General features: G+C 45.9%; 1 protein-coding gene across 2 annotated transcripts in view; it reads left to right on the forward strand.

The window, feature by feature from the left end:
• LOC124789582 (ABC transporter G family member 23-like) overlaps window positions 1–18,618 on the forward strand; it is a 515,640-nt gene that overhangs the window by 381,863 nt on the left and 115,159 nt on the right. For both annotated transcript variants that reach the window (XM_047256987.1, XM_047256988.1), the window contains exons 5-6: window positions 1,555–1,714; window positions 8,089–8,243. In XM_047256987.1, the coding sequence (XP_047112943.1) occupies window positions 1,555–1,714; window positions 8,089–8,243 (315 nt within the window). The remainder of the gene's footprint in view (window positions 1–1,554; window positions 1,715–8,088; window positions 8,244–18,618) is intronic.

Below are 18,618 nucleotides of genomic sequence, written 5' to 3' on the forward strand. Positions count from 1 at the left end.
GGATCCCAACGGCCTCGTATCACTAGCAGTCGAGATGACAGGCATCTTATCCGCATGGCTGTAACGGATCGTGCAGCCACGTCTCGATCCGTGAGTCAACAAATGGGGACGTTTGCAAGACAACAACCATGTGCACGAACAGTTCGACGACGTTTGCAGCAGCATGGACCATCAGCTCGGAGACCATGGCTGTGGTTACCCCTGACGCTGCATCACAGACAGGAGCGCCTGCGATGGTGTACTCAACGACGAACCTGGGTGCACGAATGGCAAAACGTCATTTTTTCGGATGAATTCAGGTTCTGTTTACAGCATCATGATGGTCGCATCCATGTTTGGCGACATCGCGGTGAACGCACATTGAAAGCGTATAATCGTCATCGCCATACTGGCGTATCACCCGGCGTGATGGTATGGCGTGCCACTGGTTACACGTCTCGGTTCCCTCTTGTTCGCATTGACGGCACTTTGAACAGTGGACGTTACATTTCGGATGTGTTACGACCCGTGGGTCTACCCTTCATTCGATCCCTGCGATACCCTAAATTTCAGGAGGATAATGCACGACCGCATGTTGCAGGTCCTGTACGGGCTTTTCTGTATACAGAAAACGTTCGACTGCTGCCCTGGCCAGCACACTCTCCAGATCTCTCACCAATTGAAAACGTCTGGTTAATGGTGTCCGAGCAATTGGCTCGTCACAATACGCCAGTCACTACTCTTGATGAACTGTGGTATCGTGTTGAAGCTGCATGGGCAGCTGTACCTGTACACGCCATCCAAGCTCTGCTTGACTCAATGCCCAGGCGTATCGAGGCCGTTATTACGGCCAGAGGTGATTGTTCTGGGTACTGGTTTCTCAGGATCTAGGCACCCAAATTGCATGAAAATGTAATCACATGTCGGTTCTAGTATAATATATTTGTCCAATGAATACACGTTTATCATCTGCGTTTCTTCTTGGTGTAGCATTTTTAATGGCCAGTTGTGTATTACACAGCTCGCCCATTTATTCGTACTTCTCAAACAAAATTTGACGCTCTGCCCGTCGATATAATACCAATCATGACTGCATCTAACCATGCAATACTATTTAGTATACCAGCGACGGTAATTCATTGTATTTGTCTCGGCAGCATAACAGAGATCAGAGATTATTTTCGAATCTAAATTTCACTCATATATCTAATTCTGTATATTCCGGTATGGTCTGTGGCATAGCTGAATGATTCCAGTTTACCACCGACTCTATTTGACACGTTCTGGGTATCTAGTAGTTTCAAAAGGTTTTTTGTCGTCTGCTACGACGAATCTTTCCCAATCTCTTCTCTCTTTCAAATATTTTCCTTCTCCGTCTTATCCCTTTTGAGATCTTCTCCTCTTCCGAATTCGCCTTCTTCTTTAAATTACTGGTTATTACAAGCTACAGAATAAGTGTATCGGGAATACAAATGTCACTTATCTCTCAGTGCCACTGAGAGGTTGATACGTAACTTTCGTACTGCTTCACCGTGAAGTAAAGGTGTGTCTGCTCTACGCGCCCGTGTGTTGCAGCTACGGCCTGCTGGGCGCCAGCGGCTGCGGCAAGACGACGCTGCTGAGCTGCATCGTGGGCCGGCGAACCTTCAACTCCGGTGTGCTGCGGGTCCTCGGTTCAACGCCCGGGAGCGCCGGCAGCGGCGTGCCGGGTCCGCGTGTCGGATACATGCCACAGGTACGCTGCAACTAACACCATCAACTATGGTGCTTGTTGGTCCTCTGACAATATGGATTTTTATAAATGACAACGTGGTTCCACAACCGTCAGAAATTGTAACTTTTGTTTGTATTAATGCAGTTTCGGCTGTTTAGCCATTTTACAGCACTTGAACTGGAGCAGGTTCGGTCAGCACATAGGTTTGTGTGAATTCTCAGAGTGAAAAATAAAGTATTTTTGAAAAACCATGACCGCTAACCAATAACAAAAAATGGTTCAAATGGCTCTGAGCACTATAGGACTGAGCTTCTAAGGTCATCAGTCCCCTAGAACTTAGAACTACTTAAACCTAACTAACCTAAGGACATCACACACATCCACGCCCGAGGCAGGATTCGAACCTGCGACCGTAGCGGTCAGGCGGTTCCGGACTGTAGCGCCTAGAACCGCTCGGCTGCTAACCAATAAATGCATAAATATGCTATTATGTCACTACCACGAATGTCACCTGTAATAGTTATTTGGTGATATCACGATCCCTTGAGTAGTCGTTTTCAAACCTACTAGACAGTGTGTTTCAAAGTCTTTGCATGAACCGTCTAAGGATTATTGATCACCTCAAGGGGAACAACGTGTGGTTGGTTGGTTGGTTGCTTGCTTTGGGGGAGGGGACCAAGGGGAACAACTTTTGTTTGAGACAAAATGTTCGCTGACGCTTCCCAGCAACATGAGCCATGAGAGTTGTGTGTTATGATTTTCCAACTTCCATCTATAATGTCTGAGACTTCTGTTGCTCGCGAGCACTGGTCGATTATCTGTGAAGTCGCTTCTGTTGACTAAGATCTCTGAAGGCTTGGCCAATGAGAATTGAAAGCGTTGTTGCTGTCCACATTCCTTGTACGTTCAAAGAGAACAAGGCTTCCTTCATTCTATTCTATTCGACTCCTGTTCTGGCGGTTTGTGATGTGCATTTCGCTTGTATATGTTACGTGTGATAATAAGCGTGGATACTTGAAATTACAGAGAAGAAAGGAGCGTGATGTACGAACACAGCGTTAGGTTTGCATATGTAAGATTTTGCCGAGAATTGCGTACCATATTCGTCCGTGCGTCTGATCTGGAAGACAAGGCCGGCCGTGGCGGCCGAGCGGTTCTAGGCGCTTCAGTCCGGAACCCCGCGGCTGCTATGGTCGCAGGTTCGAAACCTGCCTCGGGCATGGATGTGTGTGATGTCCTTAGGTTAGTTAGGTTTAAGTAGTTCTAAGTTCTAGGGGACTAATGACCTCAGATGTTAAGTCCCATAGTGCTCAGAGCCATTTGAACCATTTTTGGAAGACAAGGTAGTATTGGTCTACAATTGCTTTCCGAGCCCTATGGGAAAATGAGTATCCTTTGAGTGCTGAAGCAGTGTAGATAACAGAGCAGACTAGCGGTTGAGTTGATAAAACAGGTTTCTTACGTTTTGCTAGCTTTACAACTACTCTGTGGGTGAAGTGTTTGACACATCGCAGCTATGGGTACCAGGTGGCTCTTGTGTTACTATCTGCGATGTTACCTGTATAAGTATTTCGTGGATTTTTAATTATCTTCCGTTATTACAAAGTCTTTTCCGTTTGTTTACATGTTGTTCCTTCAGAAAATTAAATACGAAAGTATATTTTTAAAGAGTTTGTCTTTGAAACGCATGAGGCTAGGTGCATTATTTATCGTACATAACAACAAGTAATCACGATTTTGTGCCAACAGCACAACCGTTATTTTCACGAGAATTATTTGGAGTATTCTATTATATTTATTACAGGTTCCAAAATGTATGTTTACGTCGAGAAATTCGGATCCGCAGTGGTGATGTTACGTTCCAAGTAATTTTTGTAGAAAATTTGTGCTCCGAGCTGTCCTGTAAAAGGTTGCTCTGGATTATAAGGAAGAGCCGAACGTGCTCCTTACACTTGCTTTCCCTGTGAGGTGTAATATAAGGAATGTTTAGATGATCACGTGTTAGCTTTTCTGGTCAGAAATTTGTGCATTATTAAGCAATAAGTGATTTGCAATGCCCAATTAACCATTCCAATAAGTCTGTCTGTGTCAAGATTATTCCTGAAGTTTATTTTATGAGTCATCAGACTTGGAGAAAAAGGGGTGTACGTGCATCAATCATAATCCCACCCCACACCATCAAGCCACGATCTCCATACAGGTCTCAAGGACATTAAGGGGTTGTTATCTGGTTCCTGGTTCACGCCAGATGAAAACCCGGCGAGAATCACTGTTCAGACTATACTGGACTCGTCCGTGAACATAACCTCGGGCCACTGTTCCAATGACCATGTACTGCGTTCTTGACACCAGGCTTTACGGGCTATCCTGTGACCAGGGGTCAGGGGAATGCACCTTGCACGTCTCCGGGCGAATAAACCACGTATGTTCAGTCGTCTGTAGACTGTGTGTCTGGAGACAATTGTTCCAGTGGCTGCGGTAAGGTCCCGAGCAAGGCTACCTGCAGTACTCCGTGGCCGTCTGCGGGCACTGGCGGTGAGATATCGGTCTTCTTGTGATGTTGTACACCGTGGACGTCCCGTACAGTAGCACCTGGACACGTTTCCTGTCTGCTGGAATCGTTGCCGTAATCTTGAGATCACACTTTGTGGCACACGGAGGGCCCGTGCTACGACCGGCTGTGTTTGACCAGCCTCCAGTCACCCTTGTATTCTACTCCTCATAACGTCATCAATATGTGTTCTTTGAGTCATTTTCAACACACAGTCACCATTAGCGCGTCTGAAAACGTCTGCGTACTTTCTCGCTGCACCATACTCTGACATGCACCAACACACCTCTGCGTATGTGGACAGCTGCCAGCGCCACCGCATGGTCATACCCCGAGGTGATTTAAACCCGCAAGCCGCCCACCAGAGCGTTGTTTCACCATGTATCAGCATTATCCTTAATTTATGAGCATGAGTGTAGATCCGAGTGGAAAAAGTCACTTAGGGAACGTATAAAGGGTCGACCGTGGGCTGTAGTGAACAGTGATAGTGACTAGTCAGTAGTAACCGAATAAGCAGAGTAGCGCCAGCAAGTCGGTAGACAGCAGCTACTGATGGAGCAGACAGCATTGGGGTACCAGCCTGTCTGTCGCCCGACGTACGGCATACGACAACCAGGAGTGATGATCTGCGTTGCTATTTCTTTTCATAACCGCTTTGGTTGTCAACCGCAGCATTCTTACAGCACAGCAGCACGTCGACGATATACTGCTCAGCGTTTTGTTGCCCTTCACGACAAGCCATCCTGAGCTTACATTTCAACAAGATAATACCCGGCCGCACACGACGAGAGTTTCTATTGCCTGTCTTCGTGCTTGCCAAACCCTACCTCGGCCAGCAAGAGCGCCGGACTTCTCCCCCTACTGAGACCGTTTGGAGCATTATGGGTAGGGACCGCCAATATCTTGGAGTTTATACGACCTAATGCGCCAGCTGGAAAGAATTTTGTACGATATCGCTCAGGAGGACATCCAATAACTTTATCAATCAATGACAAGCCAAATAACTGCTTGAATAAGGGCCAGAGGTGGACCAACGCATTATTGGCCGGCCGCGGTGGACGAGCGGTTCTAGGCACTTCGGTCCGGAACCGCGCCACTGCTACGGCCGCAGGTTCGAATGCTGCCTCAGGCATGGATGTGTATGATGTCCTTAGGTTAGTTAGGTTTAAGTAGTTCTCAGTTCTAGGGGACTGATGACCTCAGATGTTAAGTCCCATAGTGATCAGAGCTATTTGAACGCATTGTTGACTTGCTCAGTTTGTGAAGCTCTTTCTCTTGAATAAATCATCCAGTTTCTCTGAGGTTTTAATCATTCGTTTTTCTATACATGTACATTACATCTATCGATACCCGCCACATTCGGATCATTCCTTCGTGGTGCGCCGTTTTCTTTTATTATCTTTTTTTATCTTAGAGTATATGTTACACTACTGGCCATTAAAACTGCTGCACCAGGAAGATGACGTACTACAGACGCGAAATTTAACCGACAGGAAGAAGATGCTGTGATATGCAAATGATTAGCTTTTCAGAGCATTTACATAAGGTTGGCGCCGGTGGCGACACCTACATCATGCTGACATGAGGAAAGTTTCCAACAGATTTCTCATACACAAACAGCAGTTGACCGGCTTTTCCTGATGAAACGTTGTTGTGATGCCTCGTGTAAGGAGGAGAAATGCGTACCATCACGTTTCCGACTACGATAAACGTAGGATTGTAGCCTATCGCGATTGCTGTTTATCGTATTGCGACATTGCTGCTCGCGTTGGTCGAGATGCAATGACTGTTAGCAGTTTCCGACTACGATAAAGGTAGGATTGTAGCCTAGCGATTGCTGTTTATCGTATTGCGACATTGCTGCTCGCGTTGGTCGAGATTCAATGACTGTTTGCAGAATATGGAATCGGTGGGTTCAGGAGGGTAATACGGAACGCCGTGCTGCATCCCAACGGCCTCGTATCACTAGCAGTCGAGATGACAGGCATCGTATCCACATGGCTGTAACGGATCGTGCAGCCACGTCTCGGTCCCTGAGTCAGCAGATGGGGACGTTTGCAAGACAACAACCATCTGCACGAACAGTTCGACGACGTTTGCAGCAGCATGGACTATCAGCTCGGAGACCACGGCTGCGGTTACCCTTGACGCTGCATCACAGACAGGAGCGCCTGCGATCGTGTACTCAAAGACGAACCTGGATGCACGAATGGCAAAACGTCATTTTTTCGGATGAATCCAGGTTCTGTTTACAGCACCATGATGGTCGCATCCGTGTTCGGCGACATGGCGGCGAACGCACATTGGAAGCGTGTATTCGTCGTCGCCGTACTGGCGTGTCACTCGGCGTCATGGTAAGGGGTGCCATCGGTTACTCGTCTCGGTCACCTCTTGTTCGCATTGACGGCACTTTGAACAGAGGACGTTACATTTCGGATGTGGCTCTACCCTTCATTCGATCCCTGCGAAACCCTACATTTCAGCAGGATAATTTACGACCGCATGTTGCAGGTCCTGTACGGGCCTTTCTGGATACAGAAAATGTACGACTGCTGCCCTGGCCAGCACATTCTCCCGGTCTCTCACCAACTGAAAACGTCTGGTCAATGGTGGCCGAGAAACTGGCTAGTCACAATACGCCAGTCACTACTCTTGATGAATTGTGGTATCGTGTTGAAGCTGTACCTGTACACGCCATCCAAGCTATGTTTGACTCATTGCCAGGCGTATCAAGACCGTTATTACGGCCAGAGGTGGTTGTTCTTGGTATTGATTTCCGAGAATCTATGCACCCAAATTGCGTGAAAATGTAATCACATGTCAGTTCTAGTATGATATATTTGTCTAATGAATACCTGTTTAACATCTGCATTTCTTCTTGGTGTAGCAATTTTTAATGGCCAGCAGTGTAGTTGGTCAGACATCTAGCATATGTCTAATGATAAATAACAAAACAAATAAATAAATAAATAAAATAATATAATGATAAGTAAACTTCTTTAACCAGTTTCAACCATTTTGCTACTTTGGCAAATTACCAATCCTGTCAATGGTCGTTTTCTATCCCCGAACACCAACTCTGAAACAACCAAGGAAGTTCTACTCCCTCACTTCTCCATTATACATGTTAATTAGACTGAAACACAACAAACAATATTGTCATCATCGTACTAATTGCGGCACGCAGGTGACACTAAAATCTATACTGGTAACTTGGATCTCTACTAGGATGCGACAGGATGCCCAGCGTTTCTCTGGACGAAACGTCAGGATCTAAGAAATTTCGTGGACCACAACCTTACAGTCGAGAAGGTTCACCAGCTACTGAGACATCCAGTCGTAAAAGCTTTCATTGTAAGCGTCGCAGCACTTCTTAATTAAGTGTAGAATTAGAGTCCTTCATTGTAGTCAGAGCTGACCTTGCAGGTTAGCTGAGAGCGCTAATGCGCTGCTTCCTGGACTGAGGTAGGCACGCCGGCCCCGGATCGAATCCGCCCACCGGATTAACGACGAGGGACGGTGTGCCGGCCAGCATGGATGTGGTTTTTAGGCGGTTTTCCACATCCCTCTAGGTGAATACCGGGCTGGTCCCCACGTCCCGCCTCAGTTACACGACTCACAGACATTTGAAACACATTCGCACTTTTCCATGATTTACACCAGACGCAGGCAGATGGGGTACTCTGATTCCGTCACAGGGGGTACGGGGTGGTGGCAGGAAGGGCATCCGGCCACCCCTTCAAATTAACATGCCAAATCCGATTTAACCACGCCAACCCCGCGCACAATGGCGCAAGCGATAGATAGAATTGTAGTCAGAGCTGAACTGTGATTTCTGCTGCAGGAGATAGCGCTTCCAGGCGAGCTGACGGTGGATGAGGTGCTGTGGTACTTTGGGTGGATCTTCTGCATGGAGAACGACGCCATCACTGAGCGGGCAGTCTTCCTGTCGCGGCTGCTGGAGCTGCCTCCAGGGGACCGTCTCGTCAAAAACCTCAGGTGAGTCCAAAGTAAGACCCCAGCAGCCGCTCCAGTCGCAATGCTTTTTACGGGCCCTCCAAAGGATTGTATAACCACAACGGAACGAGTAGCATAGGATATGCTCCTGAAACTTGGCGTGCCTTAACACCCAGCTTGCTTTATTTGTTCATGAGACCCAGAAAATATTAGATACCGGCTCCCAGGTAGGTGCCATTTTCCTTGACTTCCGGAAGGCGTTCGATACAGTTCCGCACTGTCGCCTGCTAAACCAAGTAAGAGCCTACGGAATATCAGACCAGCTGTGTGGCTGGATTGAAGAGTTCTTAGCAAACAGAACACAGTATGTTGTTCTCAATGGAGAGACATCTACAGACGTTAAAGTAACCTCTGGCGTGCCACAGAGGAGTGTTATGGGACCATTGCTTTTCACAATATATATAAATGACCTACTAGATAGTGTCGGAAGTTCCATGCGGCTTTTCGCGGATGATGCTATAGTATACAGAGGAGTTGCAGCACTAGAAAATTGCAGCGAAATGCAGGAAGATCTGCAGCGGATAGGCACCTGGTGCAGGGAGTGGCAACTGACCATTAACATAGACAAATGTAATGTATTGCGAATACATAGAAAGAAGGATCCTTTATTGTATGATTATATGATAGCGGAACAAACACTGGTAGCAGTTACTTCTGTAAAATATCTGGGAGTATGCGTGCGGAACGATTTGAAGTGGAATGATCATATAAAATTAATTGTTGGTAAGGCGGGTGCCAGGTTGAGATTCATTGGGAGAGTCCTTAGAAAATGTAGTCCATCAACAAAGGAGGTGGCTTAGAAAACACTCGTTCGATCTATACTTGAGTATTGCTCATCAGTGTGGGATCCGTACCAGGTCGGGTTGACAGAGGAGATAGAGAAGATCCAAAGAAGAGCGGCGCCTTTCGTCACAGGGTTATTTGGATAGCGTGATAGCGTTACGGAGATGTTTGGCAGACCCTGCAAGAGAGGCGCTCTGCATCGCGGTGTAGCTTACTGTCCAGGTTTCGAGAGGGTGCGATTCTGGATGAGGTATCGAATATATTGCTTCCCCCTACTTATACCTCCCGAGGAGATCACGAATGTAAAATTAGAGAGATTCGAACGCGCACGGAGGCTTTCCGGCAGTCGTTCTTCCCGCGAATCACACGCGACTGGAACAGGAAAGGGTGGTAATGACAGTGGCACGTAAAGTGCTCTCCGCCACACACCGTTGGGTGGCTTGCGGAGTATAAATGTAGATGTAGATATGGACGTTGTAATAAGAGTTCGTAAACCTCCGGTTTTGTGCATCGTTTCATTAAGAACAACTGCGATCTGCGTAGTCTGTTTTATTTGTAATCATTCTTAACAAACCGGGACGAGTTACTGTGGTCACTGGTTTACCGTCTTCGTATCGGACCCACAGATGACAACACTGACATAGTGCTACATTTAGGTCCGTACAGAACGGAGATCTCGTGTTAAGAATGGCGTAAGGCAGAGATGGTGTCTAGAGAGAGCCTTATAGGGCAAGTATTAAATACAGGGCCTGGAATATATAAATCAAGTAATTGAGGACGTTGGGAGTAAACGCTGTTCTCAGATAAAGATACTGGCACAAGCTTTGGAAGACTTGTGATCGAACAGGGCAGAAAGGATAGACAACATTCCTTGGGAATTGGTGAAATACCCGGGAAAGCGGCAACCGATCTGTCATTCAAGTTGGTGTGTGGAATCTATAAGGCTGGAGATCTACCAATCTCCCTAAAAGAGGTCTATTAATATCAGATAGTCTTAATGGGAGGGTGAAATTTCTTAGAATGTGCCTGTCGAAGACAGCATTGTATGGAAGTACAGCATAGACTGGACGAAAACCATGAATGAAGAAAATCGGCCGGCCGGAGTGGCCGAGCGGTTCTCGGTGGTACAGTCTGGAACCGCGCGACCGCTACGGGTCGCAGGTTCGAATCCTGCCTCGGGCATGGATGTCCTTAGGTTAGTTAGGTTTAAGTAGTTCTAAGTTCTAGGGAACTGATGACCTCAGAAGTTAAGTCCCATGGTGCTCAGAGCCATTTGAACCATTTGAAGAAAATCGAAGCTTTTGAGGTGTGGAAGGTGAAATTAGCAGCAGTGGGACTAGGAAACTACCACCTCGTGTCTAGGCTGTTTTTAACAACACAGATGGCTGCGTCTGGAGTATTGCCACGACCGAGAAGCAAGGATAGCCGATGAATGGCGTCGCATTGCGTTCAGTGATGGATCACCAGCCTGCCACAGTCTAACACGGTCACGACCACTCCCGCTGATTTTTGTTGTACACTGCGACAACGGCGCTCCAAGAGGACTAAAAGCTACACTTCTGAATGCGATATCGGATCAGTCTCAATAGAACAGTTTATACTGATCTGTAACATAGTTTTTACAGTAGGGAGCGTACGTAGTGCCATAAAAATCAGCACTGATAACAAAACAACCCCACATTTGTCTTGCTTTAGTTGCCTAAGTACCCTGGAAGGTACGGAACAGTACACTACAGGACAGTTTATTTACGACTCTCTTGTATCCCACAGACGTTTACTGAAGAATGTTATATTCTTTTAAGAAAAAAAAAAGGCTGGTAAATAGCAGATCTGAACGCTTGCAAAAAGACGTTTTCTGTTCGATAGCGTGGAATTTTCCCGGCTACGCTTCCAGTCAGGTCAGTGATTGCGGAACGTAGGAAAACTTGTACACAATGCAACGTCTGTATCATTTAACGTACCAAATAAAGCAGCACAACTGAAGCGAAAACCATGTACACGTGATAAAAGAACCGGCAAAAGCAAAACAACTGTTTCCCAACACAGAATAATCCAATTTCACAATTGTTGCTACATGTAAACCACAAACTGCTAGAACCCTTAACACATTCGCTTTTGGAGCGAAAGGAATTACATTTAAAACACATTCGTGTGTTAGGAAGGCGAGTTAATTGTGAGAATGTGCGAATCATTAGACTCCATACAAAACTTTTACGTGTCAAGGAAAGTACTCATCATTACAAGAATGGAGAACATCAGATTTTCATGCTCCTCATCCATTAAATATGTCTTTATATTCTCTTGCTTTCAGCAGATTAAGCATATTTAAAAATATTTCTTCACGAATAATTGAAGTTTGTCAGTGAATCAGCGAGATTGGGCTGTTTTTATTTCACGATCATTCATGTCTCTTGATCATTTACCAATGTTTAGAACAAAAATTTCCATGCGATCTGAAGTTTCCCCGGCATATTTCCAATTTGAACAGTTCTCGGGTATCCGACCGGGTAGCGTCGTAATTTCCCCACAATATTTCGGCAGACGTACACGCTACCATCTTCAGGTGGTTCCTGACGAATGCTGTGCTGTTCCCCTCGGCGCCCTATATATACTGGCCGTTACCCCCTCCACCGTTCCTCTTCTGGTGCCTTCGATGCGGCCAGCGCGGCGGCTACTGGAGGTGGTGGGGGAAGCGGCGTCTGGGTCTGAACTGGGGTCTGCAGTCTCCCCTGCCGCCGTCGGGGGCAGTCCTCGATCACTGGGACCGCATCTTTCTCTCCAGGCTGAGTGCAGCGTTCCAAGCCTAAGTTGAAGGCCGCTGTCTTTATTAATTAGATCGTCCTGTAGTCTAAAGAGGCCATCGAAATCCGACTACAGGACGATCTAATTAATAAAGACAACGGCCTTCAACTTAGTCAGGCTTGGAACCCTGCACTCAGCCTGGAGAGAAAGATTCGGTCCCAGAGATCGAGGATCGCCCCCGACGGCGGCAGCAGGCAGACTGCAGACCCCAGTTCTGACCCAGGCGGCGCTTCCTCCACGACCTACAGTAGCCGCCGCGCCGGCCGCACCATAGACACCAGGAGAGGAACGGTGGAGGGGGTAACGGCTAGTATATATAGGGCGCCGAGGGGAACAGCACAGCATTCGTCAGGAACCACTTGAAGATGGCAGCGTGTACGTCTACCGAAATATTGTGGAGAAATTACGACGCTCCCCGGTCGGATACCCGAGAACTGTTCAAATTAAAAAATGCCATAACTAAATTAAGTAGAAAAATAATTAAAAACAAATATTAATCTTAAGGCTTACTTTATAGCCGCTAGGGGCGCTAGGGTCGAACAAATTGTCAGGCGGGAACAATTTTCACAGCAGTAAATGTCGTGATTGTATATGTTGGACTGTGGTTCTGCTCTACTCCGGATGATCATCATTGGCGAGTATGGCAGAGATCTGGTGAGATGTCCAATTCTTCCAATGTTTTGGTGTTGTACAGTGGTGTTACCCTTGGCGTCATGGTGTGGTGAGTGGCTGCAAATGGTCTCCAAGTAGCCAAACATTACTATTTACAGTCAACGATCGGTTCAGTTTGACCAGAAGACCCAGCCCATTCCATGTAAACACAGTTCAAACAATTATGGAGCCACCAGCAATCTGCACAGTTCCTTATCGAGAACTTGGATCCATGAATTCGTCTCCGGCATACTCGGACCCTACCATCAGCTATTACCAACTGAAATCGGTATTCATAGGACCAGGTCACGGTTTTGCAATAGTCTACGGAGTGCGGTTCTAGGCGCTACAGTCTGGAGCCGAGCGACCGCTACGGTCGCATGTTCGAATCCTGCCTCTGGCATGGATGTGTGTGATGTCCTTAGGTTAGTTAGGTTTAATTAGTTCTACGTTCTAGGCGACTGATGACCTCAGAAGTTAAGTCGCATAGTGCTCAGAGCCCCTTTTTTTGTCCCACATTGATTTCTGCGGTTATTTCATGCACTGTTGCTTGTCTGATAGCACTGACATCTCTACGCAAACACCACTGCTCTCGATCGTTAAGTGAAGGCCGTCGGCCCTTGAATTGTTCATAATGAGAGGTAATGCCTGGAATTTGCTGTTCTCGGCACACTCTAGACCTCGTCACATTGAATTCCCTAACGATTTCCCAAATGGAATGCCCCATGCCTGTAGCTCAAACCACAATTCCGCGCTCAGAGTATGTTAATTCCCGTCACGTCGGAAACTTATTGACCTGAATCACCTGAGCACAACAGACAGCTTCGCCAATGCACTGCCCTTTTATACCTTGACTAGGCGATACGACCGCCATCTGTATGTGTGCATATTGCTATATCATGACGCTTGTCACCTCAGTGTTCATTTATCTTGTTTAGTAGTCGATGGTGCGGAACAATACCGAAGGCCTTTTGGGAGTGAAGAAACGCGTCCTCAGCCAAAATAGAATTAGAGATCTTCAGTTTCTGCTTCTCCGTTCCATATGGGGCCTGTTGGATAGTCCAGTCTTATCTTCCTCCTTAACATGTTGGACTACAGACAGCCCTAGGTTCCAGTTCGCCTCCTTGCTTACGCCTCTTAAGCTAAACACTGACGTCACCAGTCTTTACTGCACTACAGCTTCGCGTTGCTAGGTAGCGAATAGGACGTTGTGTAACTTGGCCTCCTGCACTTTCGACATAAATTATTATACTATTACGAGCACAATGGAGGCAACTACTTAGTGTCATCATCTGGACACTACTTTTCCACAAGGACAGTTCATTTATCCTAGTCACCTTTCATTGTTACAGCTTCCTGTTAACAGCACACTTTATATCTCATGATGAATGGTAGAGCTCGTAATTGCATAGCGAAATGAGTAACAACTCAAGTTTAGCGAGGTCAGAACCATCTGTCATGCAAATGAAATGTAAAGGCCTTCCTCGAAGCCTGGCGCATGCGACTTTGAGATCAATTAGGCGCAAAAAGAAACAGTTTTGTGGTAACGTTTTACTCCTGTCCGAGAGTTCACATCGAAGATCACCAGCGTAATAACATTACAGCTGCGCAATCTAAAGTTTTAGCAGAGTCACTGATCCGACAGGGGGGCTGATTTTGTTATGTGCTGACGCACGTCCGATAATTTTCCCTCGTTTCTTTCCAAGAACTAGAAGGTTCTCATGTATGACGTTATTTCTATGTAACAGCGAATAGAATTCAGGGTGTTTAAAATCCATCTTTGAGGCTTCTAAAAATTGCCCAGTTACTTTTCCACACTCCTTTTGTTTTGTTCTATTGATTTAAACGTCATAGTGGTAGCGTATGGTAAGGCAAATAGGAATTTTTTGGTAGTTTGCAAATACGGATTTTGAATACCCTTAATAACTGTAAAGCAACTAAGAACACTGGCTACGCAAAATAAGAAGCGAATCATATTTTCGGCAATTGCAAATATTTTCGTTTATCTTACTAACAAGGTCCTAAAGCGCTAATTGTTTTCCGTAGAGCTTTTTTGGCGAAGTCAATGATTACCCATAAGATTCAAGAGGCAGAGATCTACATCTAGAGAGGTTCTCGCTTTTTGGGCTCATATGCGATCCTGGTAAACCAAAGTGCCGCATGGAATTCCACCTACATGGATAATCTCCGACCGGGAACTCAGTTTCCGCACTGTAATAATAAATAAATAAAAACAAATGAACGTTACTGCTGGGGACCCAGGAACGTAGAGTGTTTGCAAAGATTTAGGCGTTTCTGACCTATTTTCTCTCCTATTCCTTGTTTACGTGTCGCATTTAATTATTTAAATTTAAAAGTAATCATGTATGCGGGATTGCTATGCCTGAAGGAACAAAAATAGAATAACATTTTAGTATATATTCGATAGCGTGTTTAATAAAATGTGTGTTTCGCCACTGCACTGTGTCATTGGGACATCCTCAAATAATCACGATACGGTCATACTGTTTCTACAAAAGTGTCGAAGTTAAGTCTCCAGATCGCTTACCTTTGTTTCCACATGATATGTTTCTGGCCAGTTGCCTATCTTCAGTTCTAGTACAAAAAATTGAAATTACAATTGGTTCAAATTACAAATGGTTTAAGATTTATGTTTAGAAAGCTTCGAAATCCTTAAGAAATTAGTTATAGTACGACAGTACAGTAACGTACCATTTGTTATCGTTACAGAGTAACCTACCAAATATGGATCAGAAAGTTCGTTATCATAACTGGCCACACACTAGCCTTCTGCGGATTCATAAGTTTTTAAGAAACCTAATTGGTTCAACACCTACGGCACTTCATAGCGCTCAAAAGTGCCTTGCAAGAACAGGTAGAATGTATAAAAGGTGTTCCTAAATGTAACTTATTAAACATGGACGAGGAGATTATTATTAAAAACTTTAAAAGAACTGTAAAATACTCGAAAAATAGTTTTTGTTGCTGCTGAGTAACAGTTATATGACATATTTGAAGGAACACACCGGCATTTGACTGTTTGTCGTTTACTTAAGTACAACGCAGGTTTCGACCTTTTATGCCTTTTTCAGGTATTTGAGCCCATATTTTTCTGAGTTTATGGACAACTCTGAGCTTGAGAACATATTAGGTGTCTTGTAATATATGTTAAAGACATAAAATCAAATACTGAAAAATGGCATAAAAGGCTGAAATCTGGGTTATACTTAAATAAACAATAAATCAGTCAAATGGCGGTGTGTTCCTGTAAAAAAAAATAAAAAATAAATCATATCTCCCCCATTTGTCGATCGTAGAGCCAGTAGCGCTCTGATGGAAATAATTTACACATAAAAATGTTCCTAGGCATAACATTTCAAACATAAATCAGGGATTAATATCAGTTAAAAGCTCAAAAAGTAAGTATTGCACCAATCATATTTCTTACAAAAACATATGAAGCCACAGCAGACTAGTCTACGGCAAGCTATTACAGTGAACTTCCAGTTCCACATTCGCCAGGCTACTCTGTACATGTAACAAATAGTATGTTACGCACCCGGCCGGTTGGCAGTGCGGTCTAACGCACGGCTTCCCCGATTGGGAAGGAGCGCCTGGTCCCCGGCACGAATCCGCCCGGCGGACTTGTGTCGAGGTCCGGTGAGCCGGCCAATATGTGGAAGGTTTTTAGGTGGTTTTCCATCTGCCTCGGCGAATGCGGGCTGGTTCCCCTTATTCCGCCTCAGTTACACCATGTCGGCGTTTGCTGCTCAAACAAGTTCTCCACATACGCGTACACCACCATTACTCTACCACGCAAACATAGGGGTTACACTCGTCTGGTATGAGACGTTCCCTGGGCTGGGGGGAGGGGGTACATCGGGGGCCGAACCCTGAAAGAGTGGTTCGGTGTGGGGCTGCGGAGGGGTAAAGTGGACTGCGGTAGTCGTCGTGGGGTTGTGGACCACTACCGCGGGGACGGAGCTTCTCCGCCGTCCAAAAAATGATTCAAATGGCTCTGAGCACTATGAGACTTAACATCTGAGGTCATCAATCCCCTAGAACTTAGAACTACTTAAACCTAACTAACCTAAGGACATCACACACATCCATGCCCGAGGCAGGATTCGAACCTGCGACCGTAGCAGTCGCGCGGTTCCGGACTGAAGCGCCTAGAACCGCTCGGCCACCGCGGCCGGCTTCTCCGTCGTTTCTAGACCCCCAGTTAACATACAATACAATACAATGTTACTCAACTGTTGTACTGTAACTAATTTCTTAATAATTTTGAAGCTTTATAGACATAAATCTTACAATAGTTTTATTCTAAAACAACTGCAATTTAAAATTTTTTTTTGTAATACATCTGAAGATGGGCAGCTGAGCCGAAAACGATTACGTGGAAATAAAAAAAAGCAATATGGAGACAATGAGGACAGTTCTGTACAAGTAACGATTGCGGACACTCTGTGATGACGAATACGTCACAGCCGGCCGGAGTGGCCGAGCGGTTAAAGGCGCAACAGTCTGGAACCGCACGACCGCTACGGTCGCAGGTTCGAATCCTGCCTCGGGCATGGATGTGTGTGATGTCCTTAGGTTAGTTAGGTTTAAGTAGTTCTAAGTTCTAGGGGACTTATGACCACAGCAGTTGAGTCCCATAGTGCTCAGAGCCATTTGAATACGTCACATTGTTTTTACATTAATACAATGAAGTGGCAAACGTCATTGGATAGCAATATGCACACATACAGATGGCTATCGTATCGCGTGCGCAATTTATAAGATGGCAGTGCATTGCGGGGGCTGTCTTTTGTGGTCAGTTGATTCATGTGAGAAGGTTTCCGATGTATTTCTGGCCGCACAACCGGAATTAACAGAATTTGAACGCGGAATGGTAGTTGGAGCTAGACGCATGGGACATTCCATTTCGGAAATTCAGTATTCCGAGATCCACAGTTTCAAGAGTGTGCCGAAAATACCACACTTCAGGAAAAGCAGTGGCCAACGGCCTTCACTTAAAGACTGAGAACAGCGGCGCTTTCGTAGAGTTATCGGTGCTAACAGACAAGCATCATTGCGTGAAATATCGGCAGATGTCAATGTCGAACGTACGACGAAATATCCGTTAAGACAGTACGTCGAAATCTGCCGTTAATGGGCTATGGCAGCAGACGACCGACGCTAGTGTCTTTGCTAAGAACATGAAATCGCCTGCAGCGCCTCTCTTAGGCTCGTGACCTTATCGGTTCCACCCTAGAGACTGGAAAACAGTGGCCTGGTGAGGTGAGTCTCGATTGCTGCTAGTAAGAGCTGATGGTAAGGTTTGATATGGCGCAGACCGCACAAAGCCATGGACACCAGTAGTCAACAAGGCACTGTTCAAATGGTTCATATGGCTCTGAACACTGTGGGACTTAAGATCTGAGGTCATCAGTCCCCTAGAACTTAGAACTACTTAAACCTACCTAACGTAAGAACATCACACACATCCATGCCCGAGGCAGGATTCGAACCTGTGACCGTAGCAGTCGCGCAAGGCACTTTGAAAGATGGCGGTGGCTCCATAATGGCGTGGAATGTATTTACATGGAATAGACTGGGTCTTCTGGTCAAACTGAACAGATCATTGGCTGCAAATGTTTATGTTTGGCTACTTGGAGACAATTTGCAGCCATTCTTGTACTTCATGTTCCCGTGACAATGCGATGTGATACTGGGCCACAATTGTTCGCGATTGGTTAAGAACATTCTGGACAATTCGAACGAATGGGGTGTGTGCAGTTGGACTGATATGGGACCTGCGATACGTATAGATACGACTCTGACAGGTGACACGTACGTAAGCATCCTCTCTTATCACCTGCATCCATTGATGTCCATTGTGCATTCTGATGGACTTGGGCAATTCCAGCAGGACAATGAAATACCCCACGTCGAGAATTGCTAGAGTGTGGCCCCAGGAACGCTCTTCTGAGTTTAAACACTTCCGCTGGCCACCAAGCTCCCCAGACATGAACGTTACTGAGCATATCTGGGATGCCTTGCAACCTGCTGTTCAGAAGAATACTCCACCCCGTCGTACTCTTACGGATTTATGGACAGCCTTGCAGGATTCGTG

The sequence above is a fragment of the Schistocerca piceifrons genome, chromosome 3 (genome assembly GCF_021461385.2).
Source record: "Schistocerca piceifrons isolate TAMUIC-IGC-003096 chromosome 3, iqSchPice1.1, whole genome shotgun sequence".
Lineage (NCBI taxonomy): Eukaryota > Metazoa > Arthropoda > Insecta > Orthoptera > Acrididae > Schistocerca > Schistocerca piceifrons.